At 39.7% G+C, this 20324-nt stretch overlaps 1 protein-coding gene across 1 annotated transcript; it reads left to right on the plus strand.

Moving 5' to 3' along the window:
• The first annotated feature begins 7473 nt into the window (after positions 1-7473).
• LOC137271761 (uncharacterized) lies at positions 7474-8947 on the plus strand. The gene is made up of 2 exons (XM_067804165.1): positions 7474-7976; positions 8029-8947. The coding sequence occupies exons 1-2, from the start codon at positions 7474-7476 to the stop codon at positions 8945-8947; spliced, it is 1422 nt and encodes a 473-aa protein (XP_067660266.1).
• The last annotated feature ends 11377 nt before the right edge of the window (positions 8948-20324 follow it).

Consider the following 20324-nt stretch of genomic DNA (forward strand, 5'->3'; position numbering starts at 1 on the left):
TTGTCTTCTCTGAGGAGTATCATTGTTTCTGCACGGCGTGGATATATTTCTTGCTTTCTTTCTTTTTCTTTCTTTCTTTTTCTTTCTTTCTTTCACGTGACGAAAACGTTTCTTGCTGCCACCTGTATGACCATTCTTATAAAACATATCGCCAAAGGCAATATTCCCACATTTTGTTGGTCGAAACACCAATTAGTGGGTTTGGCATAATCAAACATACTATCTAAGAGCTGCCACATTTAGAGGTCTGGTGACCTATAAGTAAGAGTCTATAGAACCATCGCAGTAAAACATCCCCTCTTTAAGTACCACCATATGAACACAACAAAAATGCATATCTTAATATGGATATATGTGGATATATGTTTTGTTATGGTCTGACCAAGGCTGTTCTTGTTGACAAATTTGCAGGTTTAGTATTATACATTGTACCACCTATCTAAAAGCTGCCATATTTGTAGGACAGGAGACCTGTAGGTTATTGTCTGTAGAACCATCGCTATAAAACATCCACATCCAGGGCCATATGTACAGAAGAAAAAGGCATTTACTGACTGCTTGCAAGTGAGTGAGTTAAAAGTTTTCATCGCCTCGGCAGTATTGCAGCCAGACTGCTGAAAAGAACGGAGGACCTTTGCCAGTGGACGTGCCATGTTGCAGATGACATTTCCTTGACAGTTGACTCAGATGTCACACAATACCATTCGAAGAGTCAAAAGAGCCTATTGTTCCAATACGGAAATTCCAGCACAGGAAGGAAACGAGCTTCAGTGTGTAGGAAAGTGTCCGGATGAGAGTTTCCACAACCTTGTCACCATGATTACAAAGGACCATATCAACGTCAGAGTTCTTATTTCGTATAATGAGCGCTTAAAATCGGAGCGGTTTCTTTATTCTGAATCTATGTTATTACAGCAGGCTGAGATAGGGCTCTCTTTTACCGGCAGAAAATGAACGTTCTGTATCAACAGATTCATTTGAGATCGATTCACCAGGTTGAAATATAGACAGACGTTCTTTTAGTAAAAGAGCATTTAATTAGAGCATAATCTGTGAATGGTTCTAAATTTAAAAGAAAAGATGGAAATTCAAATTTGTAAATAGACTCCTTTGCTATGCAACTGAAATCGGAATAACCTTGACGGTTAACCCTAAAGATCAAAAGGTAAAGAGGCGGTTGAATTTCTTTTTAGCGCTTTGAAACAAGAGTATAGGGTTTTCTGTTAATCGTGATTTCGAGTGAATGAATCGTTGGTTGAAGTTTTTAAAGATTATTCCTGCCTGTTATCCTCTCGTTGGTAAAGCCCGATGGTAAAATGCTACTGGCATGTTTCACAACCGGCGTTAAGTCGGGTTAGAAACTAAATCCCCTTCCATACGCCAATTCTTGATAATCATTATTCGATTTTGCTGTTTTGTGATAGTGTGATTGTTGTTGCCATTCTTTAATTATGTTTCCTATTAATCCATCAGGCAGACAGAAAATTCACTAGCATTTGGAAATCCTAGACGCCGTGTGTTGACAGAAGATATTATGCATATATTACGACATTTGTTGCATCAATAATTCATGCAATCGTCATACCCTCTTCTACACTTTTGAATTTCTGATTACTGGAATTGCACTCAACTCACTTATCCGCCAACGTTCAGACAACTCCGACGCCAGGCAATAATCGTCATTCTTTTCGCTGTTTTAACTATAATGTGTGTATTATTTCTACAACTGAAAAAGTGTTGTTGACATTCCTTAAACATGTTCAACTTTTAATCCATCAGGCATTGAACTGAACTTCCATTTGTAAATCCTAGACGCCGTGTGTTGACAGAAGACAGACTGTGCCATACACTGCGACATTCGTAACATCAATAATTCATTTTATGGTCGAACCTCCTATTCTACATTGATAATTTCTGATTACTGAAATATCACCACGTGTATATCTCCAGATATATCACGTCAGACATCCTTTTAGAAATACAAATTTCATGAAGGCATAGCCTTCAATATTAATGTATCTTGTCTGTAGTATTTCATTTATAACGGTCTTGTCTGTTAAGGGCCACAACAAAATATGCAGTTAGACATCGATAATGCTCCTAAGGCAGAAGCTCACTTACTTAAATGAACAAACGTAAGTAGGCAGTTTGTAGTTTAACACCACACTCAGGACAAATCCAGCGATGCTGCCAGCCTATAAGAATCTGCTGTCTGCTCTCTTTGCTGTTGTTGCTGAACACGTGAATACACTCAGTCATTCTTCTCTCTCCATTTTGTCTGGGTCCGAAGTTGGATCCCTTCCATGAGTTACATGACTCCAATAGTGACCAACCCGTTACTAAAGACTCGTGAACTTTTACAGTGACAGAAAGATGAGTTAAGAAGGATATGTAAGGTAAGCATGTAAGCATGTAACAAATGAACTTTAAAAGGACACGTATGAAAGCTGGCTGAAGTGCAGTCTTGTCGAGCCGGAAACCTGCGAAACTTTAGATACAGTGTGTGACAGTCTAGAAACTTCTGCAATATGAGAACCTTCAGTAAGTGAAGCTCTATTCTCTAATTCATCGTCGTTTTGTACAGCATTTGGCATTTTGTGCAGTACTGGAATAGATTATGTGCTACCTGAAGTATGCGTGTATGAATTGGATATGACTGTGGGAAGGGTTAGTCTTTGTATCCAGTGAATAGCTTCATTTTCCCAATCAAATATATACATACGCGAAATATTCGATACGTTTCAACCATACCCATTCTAATGACGCATGCTACAACCCAGGAATATTGGTTATACAACTCTGCGTGTTTCTTTGTCATTATAGGAGTAATGTTAGAGACTGAATCAAACTTGGGTTTCTACATTAAATCTTCGACGTCAACATATCGATACGTGCTGACATCAAGCAATAATGGTTATACAGTTCTTTTCTCTTTACATATATAAATAATACCAGAGCATGTTACAGGCAGACTCAAACTTGGGTGTAGACATCAAATCGGCAGTATATAGTCTTGTTTGTAGCAGAAAGTAAAACCAGTTCCTCCCGACGTACAACGTCAGTAACACCTGATATTGCTCATTGATTTCCAGTTGCCATACCTCCTGGTCTTCGAACATGTCAATTAGTCCGGGTTGTTACTCAAGAGTCCTATTTATTATTCATAGATTCTGTGACTGCTAATAATAAACCTAATACGCATGCCAAAAGCAGATTCAAGTTTCCCTATGCACATCCATCTTTCAATAATGTCAAACATGTTGGCGATACACGGGCAACAGAATCCAATATGAATGATGCTATACTGGACACAACTCATGCCCGTTCACATACCTCCGATAACAACACTTTGCGTTTGATTTGGGCATAGTCGGAGATACTTTTCTTGGCTTTTAGTTTTTATTTCAGGTATGCGAGAAAGCATGGAGACAGCGCAGCGCAACACAGGATAACTTCCCTCTTAATAAACAGTGAACTCTGTCAATATTTTAATGATAGTTTATGAAACAACTTTTTTATTATTAGGGCAACAATTCTGCAAAAACCTCAGAGTTGGTATGATGTTTTAATTATGATCAGCGTTTCATTGAGTATGTTATGCTTATTAGTTTTCTAGCTACATTGCAATTCATCGGTCTGCTTTTGAGCCAACCGGGCTATAAGAACCATCGCTCCTACATACTTTTATACTGGTCAACTGATAACTGTACATTCAAATTTGATTGACTTGTGTTGTGCATATTCAGTGTTAATAAGTTAATCGTTATCTTTCTTCCTACCCCCTCTCTGGTCAATAATAAGAGAAGCCATGTTTACACATGTCACAATGATTTGTGACATGATCTTTGTTTACGAGAACAACAACACAACACACAACTGTTTGGGTAGGTATGATCTTGACGTAACAAGTGACATTTAAATGTCAGGGATTTCCGGGAAGTTGCAATTACATAAATTTTCAGTAATGTCGAAATAATTGCTTTATCGAAGATGCATTATGTCAGCTGACCCAACATGTACTTGCTAGCTATTTACCAAGGTCAATAATTCCTTTAACGGAAATGTAAATAAAGTAACATCGACGCAATCCTTTGGATAATCCCAAGAAATTTCACCTATATACAGATTCCATTGTTGGATATAGACTTATCACGAGGACATGTTTATGAGTTACCATCTGATAGTGATGGTGGCATGAGTTCCAAAGGTGACCGTATCATTTCATGACCACATGCGCCCCAAATGTGCAATTTCTGAAGATCAAACCTGGCTATTCCAAACTGTTTTGGTTAAATGACCTTTTTTCTTTCAAAGTCACAACAAGGAAGCATAGAAAAAAATAAAGTGAATTAAATTACATTTAGGTCTATTAAAGTGTTAAATGGGGCAGAAAATTGCTTTTAAGACTGTTTCACTTACTACCCTCATGCACGTGTGTATGTCTACTGGTGCCAGAGATAACATGCCACAATTCAGTATGGATAACCGACTCAGGCACATCATACTGGCTAACAGACCTCTAGTCGCTGTTTTGTATCCTTTATGTCGAAACGCCCGGCATAACAGCAAATACACTTTTAACGGTGGTGTGTTCGAACCACCAACCTTTCCTTGGCAGTCTGCCGATGCATTAAAAACACTCTGTAAATGAAACAGAAAACAAGGAAACTTGTAGAGGTTTTATCTCAGTCCGAGTGACATATATTTATACACTTCTCCTACAGGTAATGTGTAGATGACATTCTATTAACGCGGGTGTCTGTTGGTCTTTAAGTTTACACGATGTTCATGACTATTCACACAACCAACTGCGTTTCAATTATTACTCCAGACATTGGATGTGGCCAGAGCAGGAGGCATGCTGTGCTTACAAAGTAAAATAGTCTTACATTGAACCGAGACAATCATCCGGGTTAAAAAATAGTATTGATCGTATTATCATCGCTTACTGTTGAATGACATATGACTAAACATAAATTGCTTTTTACAGATTGTGAAATTGTTTTGAGAATTGTTTTCTTCAGATTATGAGTTCATGTGTAACATTTTTATAAATTTTAGTAGTATTTGATAAGGATTATTAAATTTTATAAACCTGTCCAGATATGATAGGATGATACAGTCATATCTCGTTGTAGCGACATTTCCTCTCTATGGAAAGTGTTTTGATGATCTTACATTGCTTATCATGCATTACCGATACGTCGACACCTATTCGACATGCACTTCGAATTCGGCATATATAGGCTTTAATTGTTTTGTATCTACACAGTATGGGTTCCTCTATGTGTGATCATGCACAGTTTATTAAGTTGAAACCTCTGTTCCAGAAGGAGAAAAAGTCTTTTCAGTGTTTCCAAATATTCCCATGCCCACAAGAACCATGTGCAGATGCCAGTAAACAAAGGCAGACATCCACCACAACCCATCATGCAACGCGTGAATGACACTGTTTACTGACATCTGGCACAACCCCATTAACCAAACTAAAGCACTTTCCTCGTAACGCCGATTAAACGTTAATAACATCCACGATCGCACTGACACCATATTTTCAAAGGTCGCAGCTATTACAATATGTACCTCGAGACCTCGTGTATGCCGACGTCATGAAGAGCTGTTGGTATTGACCTCACTACTACCCTAGGTGTCGATAGTAAATGCTGGGAAGACGATAGTCGAGGCCTCTTGCTGCTGGCTGCTCCAGCGTGCCTGACTTGTCTTACTAGTAAGTAAGCATTTTCAGATAGATAGGTATAGTATTCCCAGAAATTATTGAGAATCATGTTGCGTCATGTAACTCATTACGTTTATTAACTTCTGGCGTTTTACTTACATAAACATGTTAAAACATCATCCTTTTACAGTCTCAGTACTTTGTTAGACCTCCTCGCTCAGCAATGCATGCCTGAATACGCCTAGGCACACTACCCATCAAAGTTGGTAGGTAATCGTGTGACAGGGTATCCCAATATTGGACCACCTCGGCCTCCATATCTTCAATATTTCTCAGTCCCTTTTGGTTTATTCTGTCCTTCATGACTCCCCACACATTCTCAATTGGGTTTAGGTCTGGGCTGTAACTGGGCCAGTCTAAAACTTGAACATTTTCGCCCGACAACCACTGTTTTGTGTAGCGCGCAGTGTGTTTTGGGTCATTATTATGCTGGAAAATCCAATCATCTTCATACAATGTTTGTGCTGTCGGAAGAAGGTGACCATTTAGAATGTCAACGTATCTTTCTTTTGTCAAGTTTCCCGTGAAAACACACAATGGCGTCACTCCGCGAGCCGATATGCCATCCCACATGTGAAACTTCGGGCTATGTTTTGGTCGCTGGTAGATAGGTTTGACAGTATCTTTGGTCCAAATTTTCACACAATTAGGGAAAAGCCAAACAGAACTTTCATCCGAAAAGAAAACATTATCCCAATCTTGATTTTCATGAGCCCGACACCAGTTTAAACGTTTTTCTTTTTGTGCATCTTTCATCAACGGCAAGGGAATTCCACGTTTTTTCACCCAATTAAGTCTCTGTAATTCCTGCCTAACTGTTTCATTGCTTACCTGAGGACTTCCTCTGCTAATCATTTCATTTCTGATGTTCTCAACACTTTTCAATTTGCCCCTACTCACAATCTGCCCAAGTCTTCGGCGATCCACAACTCTGAATTTCCTAGGCCGACCTGCCCCTGCTTTGTGTTCTATCCCGGTTCCTGTTTGAATATTCTTCAAAGTTCTGTATACTGTAGACAGAGGAATACCATGTCTACAAGCTAACACTTTAGCATAAGCCTCACCCCTTTCAAAATCATCTAGAATGAGCTTTCTTTTCTCTCTTGCTGTAAATTCTGCCATGTCAACACAGGAAGCCGTCTGCTCAGACAAGGGAGATAACTCTTGACGTAATGAGCTGCCTTCTAAGCCTTCAAGAGGTGTCTCCCTTATTTAGTATGCTTAGTGCACAGTGAAAGCCCTTTTTCCAATCTTAGCATCATTAGAAAAAAGACAAAGATTTTCTCAATAATTTCTGGGAACACTGTAGATAGGTAGATAGGTAGATAGATATCTCATGTTTTAATAGTTTCTAGTTTCATATCTATCGCAATTAGTCCAAAACTTTTTCATTAACACTGAGGATTTTTAATTGCTGTAGGACATTTACAGAAAACAGGGCCTGTAACACCCACAATCGAATACGTTTACAACATAGGATAACTGTATATGGATGACAACTTCTTTAATACTGGAACACGACGTTTCAGCAGCGAAGACCATCCTTCACCAAGCCTCCAGACGACTCTTAACTGAACGAATCAGACATCACCGGAAGATAAAGGCCACCACCCTATCCGCCATTAATAACCACTACACCAGCCTCAGCACAACCATTGATCCCCAACTATTTTCGTCTCTGAGAACCGCCCAAACATCAGCCAACAACAAACTTGACTCCTCCACCAAGAAGATACATGTTAAGAAGTTCCAACAACTCACCACCTCCACTTCCAGTGCCATCAAGAAGACCTCATCAACCAACAGCAAGACTGTTGTCAACCTTAGCCAGAAACAACTCACCCTACAGCTCACCCAAAGGACTCAAGTTTGCCACACACCCCACCCCAACCCCCCACCCCCCCAGACATCTTTATCGGCAATATCGAGAAAGGACTCCTGGGGGGAAGGTAGACTTCCTCCGTCATCAGATCAGCAACATTCTTCAGAAAGCCAAACCCCAGGTGCCCAACCTCACATCATCCGACCGCCAGGCCATCAAACAACTTAAGGAAGATCGAGACATCGTTGTAGTTCCAGCAGACAAGGGCAGAACCACTGTAGTGTTAGATCGGCCCCACTTCCACTCCATGGTTGGCAGTATGCTTCAGGACACATCTACTTACAAGAAGCTCCAGAAGGACCCCACCGCAAAACTGAACCGCCAACATAAGGCCCACCTCAAGACCCTATGTGACAAGTATGAACTTTCAAAAGGCTTATATCGTAAACTGTCAGTGTCCCATCCCCAGGCCCATTATGCCAGGGCAACGGTCACCTATCCTTGCGGAGATATACATGTCAGACCTTGAAGAGAAAGCCCTCCTCACATCACCTTTCCAACCTATGTACTGGTATCGGAAGGTGGATGACACTTTTGTCGTCCTGAAACCTGACAACGACCCCCTAGAGCTGCTTAACCACCTCAACAAGCAGCATCCCAGAGTCAAATTCACCATGGAGGCAGAAACCAACATCCAGATCCCACTCCTAGACATCCTCTTATCCCGCAACCATTCTAACCAGCTTCACACAACAGTATACCGGAAACCAACCCACACCAACCAGTATGTCCACTATCAGTCCAACCACCCTCCACGAGTGAAGTCAGGTATTATCTCCACACTTACAAGAAGAGCTAAGAACGTATGTTCTATAAAACCCCCTCGACCTGAATCGGCTGCAATAAAGATTTCCATCCCATACATCGGCAAGCCCTCCTACCAGATCAGCAGGCTTCTTAAGCAACAAGCAGGAATAGACACCACCTTCACCACCTCTGTCACCATCAACACCCTCCTACAGGCCAATGGAAGAAAACACCCGCAAGCCATAAAACCCAACCCCAAGGATGTAATCTACAAAACTGACTGCAATTGTGGGCACTCATACATAGGAGAAACTTCCAGGCCTGTCGACACCAGAATCAAGGAACATCAGAAATCTACCATCAAATCGGACCAGAAATCAGCAGTGTCAGATCACATAGCGGCCCATCCCGATCACCAAATCAACTGGACTGACTACACCATCCTCTCAAAGAACCAATCAGACTTTACCAAAAGGAAAATAACTGAAGCAATCAACATCAAAAGATACCGACCCCTGATTCACAGAGACCAAGGTTACCCCATCCCCACAGCTTACGATGAGCTCATCAAACCACTCTAGCCTACTGTACAAACAACCCACTCTGTGTACCTCACTGGCTTACTTAGTTATCATCACATTGTTAACTTGTATTCATACTAGGCTCTGTGCACTACTGGTTTCCATGTTATCCTCTTATCCATTGTTAACCCTTTGTCGTTATCATCACTTGTTAATTAGTTTATGTATATATATCGCCTGTTCTCTCCCTGTATCATTTACACTTTGAAAACGATACAAGAACCTGTATCGAAACGTCGTGTTCCAGTATTAAAGAAGTTTTCATCCATATACACTTATCCTATTTACTTCCAACTTCTAAAATATGCCTCTCAAGCAAGTCACGTTAACAACATATTTACGTCTGTTGAAATCCATTTGGAACGCGTTAACAACATATTTATTCATCGTATTTATCATAACAGACAATTCATTCATGTAAATATTGTGTATTACGTTGTGGTTCTCTTGACTCAAATCGTCTTTAACAATGTTATGGTAAACTTTTGTTGTAAATATTCGTGTATCAAGAACGTAAAGTACAGGGAGGAAATCGATCTCCCACTAATCTAGTATGCTTACATTGCAGACAGAAGAATGCACAGGCGCCAAGTAAGCGCATCGGCAGCTACTCCTGTATCAATCCCGGTGTTTCGTTTCGCCTTAATACCAAACAGATGGATCATGCTATAGGAGAGTATCTATATATGTCACTCAAATGTTCATTTGTAGTTATAGGCCACACGATTCTCGGTGTCTTGTTGTAATGCGTAAGGCTGAATAGATAAAATGCTTTTAGTTGCTGACAGATGGGTCTACCGCAATGATGGACTTGTAGAACGTTGATGACATCGCTCTTGTTTTTCTTTGCGTCTACAAATCATGATAGAAACGACTAACCCGTTACTTTTCCGTAAGGAATGCATGATAAGCCTTATTTGTAAGAGCTGTAACTACAGCAGCACTGCATATGTCTTTTTTAAACTTTCTTCGGGCAATGTATTCATGAACTTCATTTGCAAACTTACCTGCTGATGTATTTTCGCACTTGAACTTTGATGGTTTGAGGCTTATTTCCAATATCATTTCTTTACTGCTTGGACTTACTTAACTATCTAGTTAACACTATGTACCTGTTCACACTACATTTTCTGACAGAGAAACAATATCTTTATCAAGATAGCATATCAATTGTTGAGTTTGACTGTAAGGCCGTTGTTTTATTTTTCATTCCAGTAAGAACATTGTAAATGGTCAGTTTTAATTTTTTGCTCAGGGAATTTGACTACTGGTGGTGTACCTGATTGTTAAATAACAGGAATATTGCTAAACGCGGCGTAAAAACATATTTACTCGCATATGTAATTTACAATACGCAGGACGGATTTGGACCTCTTTGCGTCGTAATCGTTACAAAATGCCAACTAGTTTTCTTTTCCCAAATTTGTTGAAAAGAAGACCTATCAGAAGCTGTATGAGTGTCGATATGAAACACAGCCAGTGTCTTAGTACTGCCATATTTACAGAAGAGAAGACGTAATCGATCTTAATCGATATCTGATTACTTAATAGAAATGAAGATCTTTCCCATCGGACGCGACACATTGCAGAAATGACATTTCCTTGACAGCTGACTCAAATGTCACACAATACCACTCAAAATGCCAAAAGAGCCTATTGTTCCAATGCGGAAATTCCAGCACAGGAAGGAAACGAGCTTCAGTGGGTGGGAGAGTGTCAAGATGAGAGTTTCCACTATCTCACCACCAAGGTTATAAAGGGCCATTACAACGCTAGGGGTGTTTTTAAGCTTCATATAATGAGCGCTTAAGATCGGAACCGTTTCTGAAAGACTTCTTTTGAATCTATGTTATTACAGCAGGTGCAGATAGGGCTCTCTTTTACCGACAGGAAATGAACGTTCAGTATCAACAGATTCAGAGGAGATCGATATTCCAGGTTGAAATATAAACAGCTGATGGTTTATCAAAACAGCAATTACGGAAGACGGAATCTGTGAATGGTTCTAAATTTAAAAGGAAAGATGGGAATTTATAGTTCCAAACAGGCACCTTTCCAATGAAATTCAAATAACAAAAACCTTGCTTTTGACTCGACAGAGGAAGACGCATTGAGGTTTTTGAATTCTGGTTAATTTCAACTGGTTGGGAAATTCAAGATGTGTCTGGGTAGACGAGTGAGTTTAGTTTTACACCGCTGTTAGCAATTGTCCAGCAATATCACGCCACGGGACCCCAGAAACGGGCTTCACACTGTGAACTTATGTGGGAAATTGAACCCACATGCTCAGTGTGACGGGTGGACCCTTTAACCACTAGGCTACTCCACCTCCTCTGTCGTCAGAAGAAATAGTATACCATATATTTTAACAGTCGCATAAATAATTCATGTTTTTGTCATAAGTCCTTTTCCATGCTGATTAAATCCTCAAATTTGGGAATAACGTGACATCATGTCTGTTGCATAATTGTTCCATCATTTACTCCCCACTAGATAGTTTTGTACACTAGGTGTATCCTTCCGGGTACCCCTTCTTTGAACAGAAAACGTCTGTTTGAGCGCTAGGTTCCAATAAGCGTTTCTCACCTTCCCCTCATGTATTGCAGTTGCTTCACTCAGAACACATGCGATGTAAGAGCTCTTTGTGTAGGCTTGGCCTTGGAAACGTGTGGACAAGAGACATTTAAATGTCAAGGATTTCCGGGAGGTTGCCATTACTTAGACTGACAGTAATGCGGAAATAATTGAAACATGTATGTATGTCATGGTGAACTTTCCATCACCGAAGAGACTTATGGAGTGGAGAAGGAAATATCTGATAAATGACAGTGCCAAATGCCAGGCAAAGATATACGCTGTTGATTTGCAGGGAAAGGCGTTGCTGTCATTTTTTTAAAAATATGGCAGGTAATTACAACTTGTAACAACAAGTAATTATAACATTCAGAATTACAAATCATAACATGTTTTATCTGTTTCTTAGCTAACGCCCTTCTCAGAAGGCTGCAAATCAGTGTTGGAAACCATTGGTGCGTATTCTTTAATCCACTCGTTTGGGCTGAGATGGCACACACTCATCCAAATTGCAGAACACGCCACGACAGTGGACACCAGAAATGGACTTCACACATTGTAATCACAGAACAAAACACACCACTAACATGGGATACGAGTATGGAAGACATCACTGTGAGTGAGTGAGTGAATGGGTTGGGTTTTAACCCCGTAGTAAACAGTACTCTGGTTATACCACTGTGTATCTAATAAATGTGGAAAGAAAAACCGACGTGATGCTGGTCTCGAATGTATATATCCCCTCTGAGAGGCCCATAGCCACATACATGGTGCTAACAACAAAATTAACATCATCGGGACGAACTGGGAGTCGAACCCACAACGCCAATAGCAATGCGCCTCACACATTGCACCCATGTGGAAAATCGAACCCGGATCTTAGGCGTGACAAACGAACGCTTTAAGCACTGAGCCAACCTACCGCAACCCCAGTGCTGAAGAACCATGGAAAGCCGAAAGTGATACGTCTCAGATGTTGGCCACCTGCTCAAGAGCAGAAAAGAGGAAAAACCTGGAATCGTAGTTGGACCGAAGTGGGTTTCGAACCACCAGTCACTGGTTCCTGGCGTGCTAAGGGACGCAACTCTGCACAGTAATCGAGGGGTCCAGATGACTATGCCATCCGTGTCCCACACATACTTGCATGAGGGTATGAGTATGATGACATTTTGTAACATGATATTGGAAGTCATCCCTTAAATAACGCATATCGGCTTGTTCAGTCTTTACATGTCTGTATGGCATCCCTGCACAACACGTATCTAAATGTGCTGTTAAAATATGATAGTTACAAATGGCATTCTATTATCTGATGTTTGAATCAATGAATGCAAGACACATCACTTATCCCCTTGCTTCGGTGGATGTTGGCGAATCTAAACAATACCACAGCCGCAAGTACCCACCATGCAACGCGTCTATCACCTCATTAATCACTTCCTGTCCAAGCCTCCGTTCACCAGACAATAGCTCTGTCATCGTAACGCTGGTTAAACGTTGCTAATATCCTCACAAGACCCATGTTTTTAAAGGTCGCGTCTCCTACAATACATAGATGGCCGAAGCCCACGACACAAGGAGCTGAATGTATTGACCCAGTATTGCATTAGCTGTCGGGACCCTGGTTTAATAACTGCTGGTCTCAAAGCAGGACTGGTCTGGAAATAAACCATGTTGATCTAGGGTTGTTATCAGCTCTTGTTTTGTGGTCTCTCATTTCTATTTGGCTCCCACGGGCCTCTTCCTGCTTCAAAGCGCTGACCGTCTAAAGCGGCGGCTAGTAGCTGGAGAATATAGCGATGTTACTTGCGTCTGGAGTGGTGCATCTTGTCACTCAAACAACAATCCATATAACACGTCGTGAAGTGGCGTTTTTGTTTAAATCGTAAGTTGACGATATTATTTGTTACTAACCTATACTCATGTAATATTAAATTAAATTAGTTTCGCTTATGGAAACACCAACCTACTTGAACTCAATTACCGAATTAGACCGGTGTCATTACACGTCTAACACGTATTTACTGGCAGAATGTAATGCATAGTGAAGATTTGTGTTGATAATTTATTTTACATTTTTAATTCTGAATCCTCGTAATCTACCTGGGGAATGTGGTGATGTCACCTGTATCTGTAGTGGTCAGTGTAGTCACTCAAACAACAATCCATATATGTTATAAAACGTCATGAAGCGGTATCTATATGTTCACGAGAATCCATTCGTGAGGTTTATTTGTCAACAATCGTATACTCAAGCAATATTAAACAAAAATTATTTTTCGCTCGTAATATATACTGAAAACCTCAGCACTTGAACTCCATTACCGAGTGTCAAAACACGTCTAACACATTCTCAGAATGTAGTGTATGGCCCACTTAAGTGTTGCTTCATGATACCTCATTTCTTAATAGCTTTTTTGTTTCATTCTAACAGTCAAGGTGCATTTATATTGGTGTTCGATTTTGGTGTTGCATATTAAGCAATGTCCAATTCAAAGAAAGGATACATTATCAGTTTTTCAGATCATAATTTCTCCTCCCATCCATTAATCAGTCAATTCATCGTTCCGTCCTTCCTCCCATACGTCACCAATGCCATTGCATTGAATCCACCTACGTAGGAGAGATCTGTGAGCATCCGAGTTGTGTCTGTAAACAGTCAGACAGGTGACAGACACTGTGACGGTGTCCCATGCCATCGGCATACATGAACGTCTACATCTCAGGGTGACTGAGATCTGTTTCGTGGGGTTTAACCCCAAGGTCAACGTCAATATACATCTTTATGTGTCAGCAACATTTCAGTGTTCAGTGGAATTCGAAATCTCTTCTAGAGAGTCTAAGAGTCCCGACGTCCGTACTTTCGTACGTGTTAACGAACTAATATTACTTAGTGATGATACCAGCTGTTTTTGACAAGGTGAACATATCTTTTCTCCATCTGCAGCCCCAGTTATAAACACATGCAAAGGAAAGTCAAATGTTCGTCCAAACAGTTACCCTATTAAACGTTAGTTACATTATACACTGAAATTGATATTACTTGCTTTGAATTCTTTTCAGACAGGTTGTTTTCAAATCATGTAATTCATATACATTAAAACGTACATAAACACGTAGATAAGCATAACCTCAGTAAGTGACAGCGAGTGTCAAATCTTTAGTTACAGTGACTCAAAAATTCGTACAAAAAAGTACTTCCATCTTTGAAAATGTTCTGAAGAGAGATTATGTTGTATGTTGTAACTTGCTCCCGTTGAGGGAGGAAGCCACTCGATCACAATGAACAGCTTTCGCACCCCAAGGCAGTCGGAAATAGGTGAGAAAAAATTAATACATTGATTAGATTCTATCTCTTAATAATGATAGTTATCGAAACGTACGTCTTCCCACAATTGCTTCCTGATGCATCCCTTACTTTGCTTCCTAATTTGCTGCAGTAGTTTCACTATTCTGAATATTATCTTGCAAAACGTGACACGAATACTGGCTGGCTGTTAACTTGAAGCTGGATTGAAACAATCGACAAATGAGTGTCCCTTGTGCATCAGTTCATGTCCGTTAAAACGTGGATCATTTAGATCGTATTTTTGAAGGTGTCAATCGCTCGTGATGAGAATTCGAAATCTGAAAAAGACTGGCAACTACCACTCTTCTCGTGAGCAGAGACAATGACTGTTTTGTCAATGAGCACATTTGTTGCAATATTGCTTTGTTTTAAATATAAAAACTCCGTATATCAAATCTCTATTGTTCCCCTAAACTTAATCCATTTGGCACTAAAGGAAAAGAAAAACTGAAAATTATGTGAAAAATACCCCGAAGTTCTGACTTTGTAGTGAATTACAAGTGTGTAACAGGTGTTTTCACAATGACACTGTAATGGGTCTAATATTGACACACTGGAAGAAGCCTTTTCGTTTCTATTTTTATTTTTGTTTTTGATTTTGCTTTTCTTTCTCTCTCTCTCTTTTTTTTTTTTTTTTTTTTTTTTGTGATAGTCACATCTCCACACTGATAGGTGTACCGGTAGGATTGGTAAAGCCAGGGACATTAAGGTCCGGTCATATTTGTCATGAACTCTATTCCATGTGGCATTCAGCGCACGCACACGTGCTCACTGTCTCCTTGGAAAATCAATAACAGGGGCGCATTTTCCAACACGTAAAATGTCGTCTTCATTATTGGAGGATGACATTCTATCACAAACACATTTAATAGGGCGAACCTCCGATGGACTTCAATTGTTCGGTTGATGTCGATGGTGTTTGTGACTATCGACAGTTAAGTAATTGACTTCAGCTGATAAAAAACACCCTGCAAAATACAGGATGATTGGGGGCAGACTGTTTTAACTGTTTACGTGATCTGGGTTTCTTGTCAGTTGTTAAAAGAGATAGACACTACTTCAACTTGTTTTTATTTCATTTAAATATTGTATTCATCTGGAAAACGGCTTCAAATGCAACACTTCATGTAGAAAAACTGTTACAATAGCATTGTACTAGTTGGTCGCAACTGGCAATCGCTATTGCAGTAGTTGTGAATGGAGAGAGTTCGTATGGAGCATTGAAGCTCGGTTGTTCTATCACCGACTGCGTTATACAAAATCGACGTTAAGCAACGGTACTTTTTGTTGCCTTGCCTAGTGCATCATATGCAGATTCAGGGTTGAACTGTTGAGTTACTGCAGAAAGTTTAGATTACCCTAACACCCTATCGGGTGGTCAGACTCGCTGACCTGTTTGGCACATTAATGGAAACAAGCAAGACATTGTTTTGATACCATAGCGATACCTTATTATAAGATTAAGCATTTGACAACATTAGGTCGTATCCCAATACATCAATGCTCCTGCTGCTGATCACTGGATGGTCTGGTCTAAGTTCGATTATTTACAGACCGCCACCATATGGCTGGAATATTGTTGTGTGCGGCGTAAAACAACAAACAAACAAAATCTTTATAGATACACGAGTAAACTACTGAGTAGCAGGCGAGGTTTCATACACAGACTAAACCATGGTTTTGTAAATGAAAGTTTCAGTCACAAGTAAACGGGAAAACAGTCGTGTCACAGACCAAAGGTGTCAGTACAGATCGATGCACTCGTGACCACTTGTGCTGCAGATTGAGAATTTCATGTACAGGGGAGAACGTTTGTGTCATAGTTCGAAAATTTAATGTTTACATCCACGGGTGTAAACGGAAGTATTGTGTTTTATTGTGTTACAGGTGAGTTTAATGTACAGCTTTACGTGTAAACAGTTCGGTGTTCACCTGATTTTATGATCAGTGAACTGAGTATCCCATGCATTGTAGTGGAGTATTGCAGTAAATAAAGAAGGATTTATATTAGCGGTGGGTATTGCAAAGAATTTTCATATTGCGATATACTGCGATTTGAAAGCATATATTGCGATACGTATTGCAATATATTGCATAAATACGTTTTTCACAAAAAATACTTATAATCCAGTTAGTGATTTATAAAGCAAATCAAACAGCAAAATCACTATGCCTGATTAAGCTTTAAGAAAAACTTTTAATCATGTCAAAATGAATGAAAAAAGGAAAAGAACAATGGTAATCAACACAGTGGTTACTAGTCTCTCACTCTCAAAAAGACCCTGGATGTTAGACTGCAGCTTGATCTGGTCAGGACATGTCACAGATCACTAGTCATTAATGAGTAAATATTTATAACATCCAGATCCAAAATATTGCGCAACACTGGAAGAAAAATTCAGAACACAACTTCAAACCGAACTTAACTTGATTTCCGTCGTGAAAAACGGAAATATCCGAAGATTTCGAATGTTTCGAAAGTTTCCGAATGCACATCGAAAAAACGGTTTTCGATCATAGTACATGCTGCTTGTAAGGCGCCGTCAACTAATCACTCGCATTGTCGGCATATCTTCACGGATACCCATTTCACAGCTGAGTGAACTGAGACTGTGTGGGTCTAAATATCTTGTCCAAGCATACTACGCAAATGTGCCCACTTCGGGCCCCGAACCTATTTGCCTCCACAGCACAATAGACAAACTATTGCACTACTGCGGCCCGCGTTGCACTATTGCGGTTTTAGCGCTTTAACGTCCGTAATGAATGATGACTTATATGACTGACTGCCTCTAAAACAGTGTCGACACTAAGAGCTCCTAGAATTAAATCAGCAATTTATGTATTCTCTTAAAATATCGGCGTCATCATTTTAACATTATTAACGATGAACAAATTACACGAAAATTACACTTTTGGTGAACGCACACACGATTTATTGCTAGAAAACACGCCATCAATGCAAATTAATGCTTTTACAATTCAACTTAAAGGGTAATATCTGGCAAATAAACAATATACTACATTAGGTATCTTTATTGTATCTATGACATCAACAACTAGTTAACATTTCCACAGTCCTACAAGGATTGATTTTTTAAAAATTATTAATATCATACTTTATAAACATACAAGGACGAAATTGTAAACGGTCATTGATTGTCTATTTAAAGTAAGCACACAAACGTAATTCTATATAAACAAATTAATTAGTGAGGGAAAAACAGATTTTAACATTTAATTGTGCCTTGTGAGCTATCCCAAGGTATTTGCAATGCGAAGTGTAGTTTTGTTATGTTTCCATAATATACCAAAACGTACATAGATAACAACTAAACGGCAGAATTTCTGCCGCTTAATGATTTGCACCATGTTCTGTGTATCAGTACAACTGTACAGAAGCGTGGTAGGGCCTCGGTGAACATCTTTTTGGTGTCACTATTTCCTACATAGGAGATACTATCTTCTGCGTAGAACTTAGTTTCTCCTACGTAGGAGACAGTTAGTCGTACGTAGGACTTGATAACTCATACGTGGTAGAGACACTATGACCTACGTAGGAGACACTATGACCTACGTAGGAGACACTATGACCTACGTAGGAGATACTATGTCGTAGGAGATAATTATACTAAAATGTTTTTTCACCGTGGCCCTAATACGCTTCTGCAAAAGTGAGATGTATTACAATGTGCAGATAAAACATAAATGGCCAATGTAAAACTATTAACAAATTTGTGAATTGATCTGAATTTCGAATCTTCGATACATTTATCAGACGTGAGGTCTGTAACGTATTTGGAATCAATATAAAGGGCGGTGGGGTAGTCTAGTGGTTTAGGTGTTTCGTTCGTAACGCCGAAGATTCGATTCTCCGTGTGGGTACAATTACTGGTGACCTCCGCCATGATGTCGCTGGAATGTTGCTAAAAACGGCTTAAAGCCCAACACAATGACTCACTCACTCAACGTGAAATAGGCATGCAGTATATCGTACACGGCATACCATATTATCGTATTTAGCTACCCTTAAGAAATCATGGCAGTACGTCATCGATTTTTGTCGTCCCGAAATTTAATTCAGGTCGCCGTTACTGTTATAATATCGTATCACTTTTCCAGAACACACAGAAAATGCCCTAGGAATAACCCACGGCAGAATTATGTATGCGGTAAGTTGACATGAGGTTTAAGCACAGCCTTCACGACTATCACTCTTACATTGTGAAGTGCTTGCATATAAATGTATGTTTGAAACCCAGATCGAATAAACAGTTAAAACAGTCTGCACCCACTCATACTGTACATAAAAGGGGTGGATAACTCTAAATCAAAGTGAACGAATCTGATACTTCCGGTATTGTGTGGTATGCATTTCACCGAAAGTCCATTATTAAACTGTCAAACGTCACACGTACTTTCGATGCACGGTAGGTTTTCGTTTCTATCATCGATCAGTTACAATCGGAGATTCAACAATTGCAATCCATCGATTGTTCAATGCATTGTTAGAGCCCTAGCGTCTTCCCTTATGTCAAAATTGTAAACGAATACCGTGCAGGATACGGTAATGATGCGTATATGTGTATTGCTGAAGACCAGTGCTAACCCTGATCATCTACTGAGTATTAGATGTGCAGATATAACAGATATAACACCCATAACTTCATCCGTTGGGTATAAAATTCCAAATGGATCCAGTGGGGTAGCCTAATGGTTAATGCGTTCGCTGGTCACGCCCAAACCCGGATTCCATTCCTCTCATGGGCATAAAGTGTGAAGCAAATTTTTGGTGTTCCCCGTCGTGATATTGCTGGAATATGGCTAAAAGTGGCGTAAAATTTTACTCGCTCACTCAAATTTAAAGTGGCCAATAACATGCCTTAAGGCAAGGGTTTTACAAACAGAATACCATGGTCAGGTAGATTCATCTGAAATCATTTTATCCATCCTGGACGCTTATGTTATGTGAGAAATATCACCACGAAACCGTGCAGATGAACAGAGCATTGTCGCAGAACTATATCACTGTCTTTCAAGGACACACAGCATATATACTGAACAGCAACAGAAACGAAAGTTTCCAAAAAAATATCTCATAAAAGTAAGCGTTCATGTTTATGTCTTCTATTCAAAAAACAGTTTCGTTTTTTTGCTGTTCAGTAAATCATATATCGAACAGGAAATAAAAAAACCTTTTCTGAGCAAAACATTCTGCAATATCAACGTCTCAGTAAAGATCAAGCTGATGATAAGCAGTTGTTTTTACTTTGCATTTTCATATGCAGCAAAGCGCTTATAATCTTTTTACAACCTGTTCTCTCGGTAATCAGTCTCAGAGTAAATGATTTTCAACTTAAACAGATTTGACAGATATTCCCAAGTTTACTTTTTCATATTTGTTTTTTAAAAAAAAGCAGAACAAATTTTGGCAGGATAAACGTCCATCTAAAT

The sequence above is a fragment of the Haliotis asinina genome, chromosome 2 (assembly GCF_037392515.1).
Source record: "Haliotis asinina isolate JCU_RB_2024 chromosome 2, JCU_Hal_asi_v2, whole genome shotgun sequence".
NCBI lineage: Eukaryota > Metazoa > Mollusca > Gastropoda > Lepetellida > Haliotidae > Haliotis > Haliotis asinina.

What these genes read in the sequence shown, in the direction of transcription:
- LOC137271761 (XM_067804165.1), top strand. Translation starts at nt 7,474, where the DNA reads ATGTTAAGAAGTTCCAACAACTCACCACCTCCACTTCCAGTGCCATCA. An exon ending in CTCAAGACCCTATGTGACAA is followed by an intron (nt 7,977 to 8,028) that starts GTATGAACTTTC and finishes TCCCATCCCCAG; the next exon opens with GCCCATTATGCCAGGGCAAC.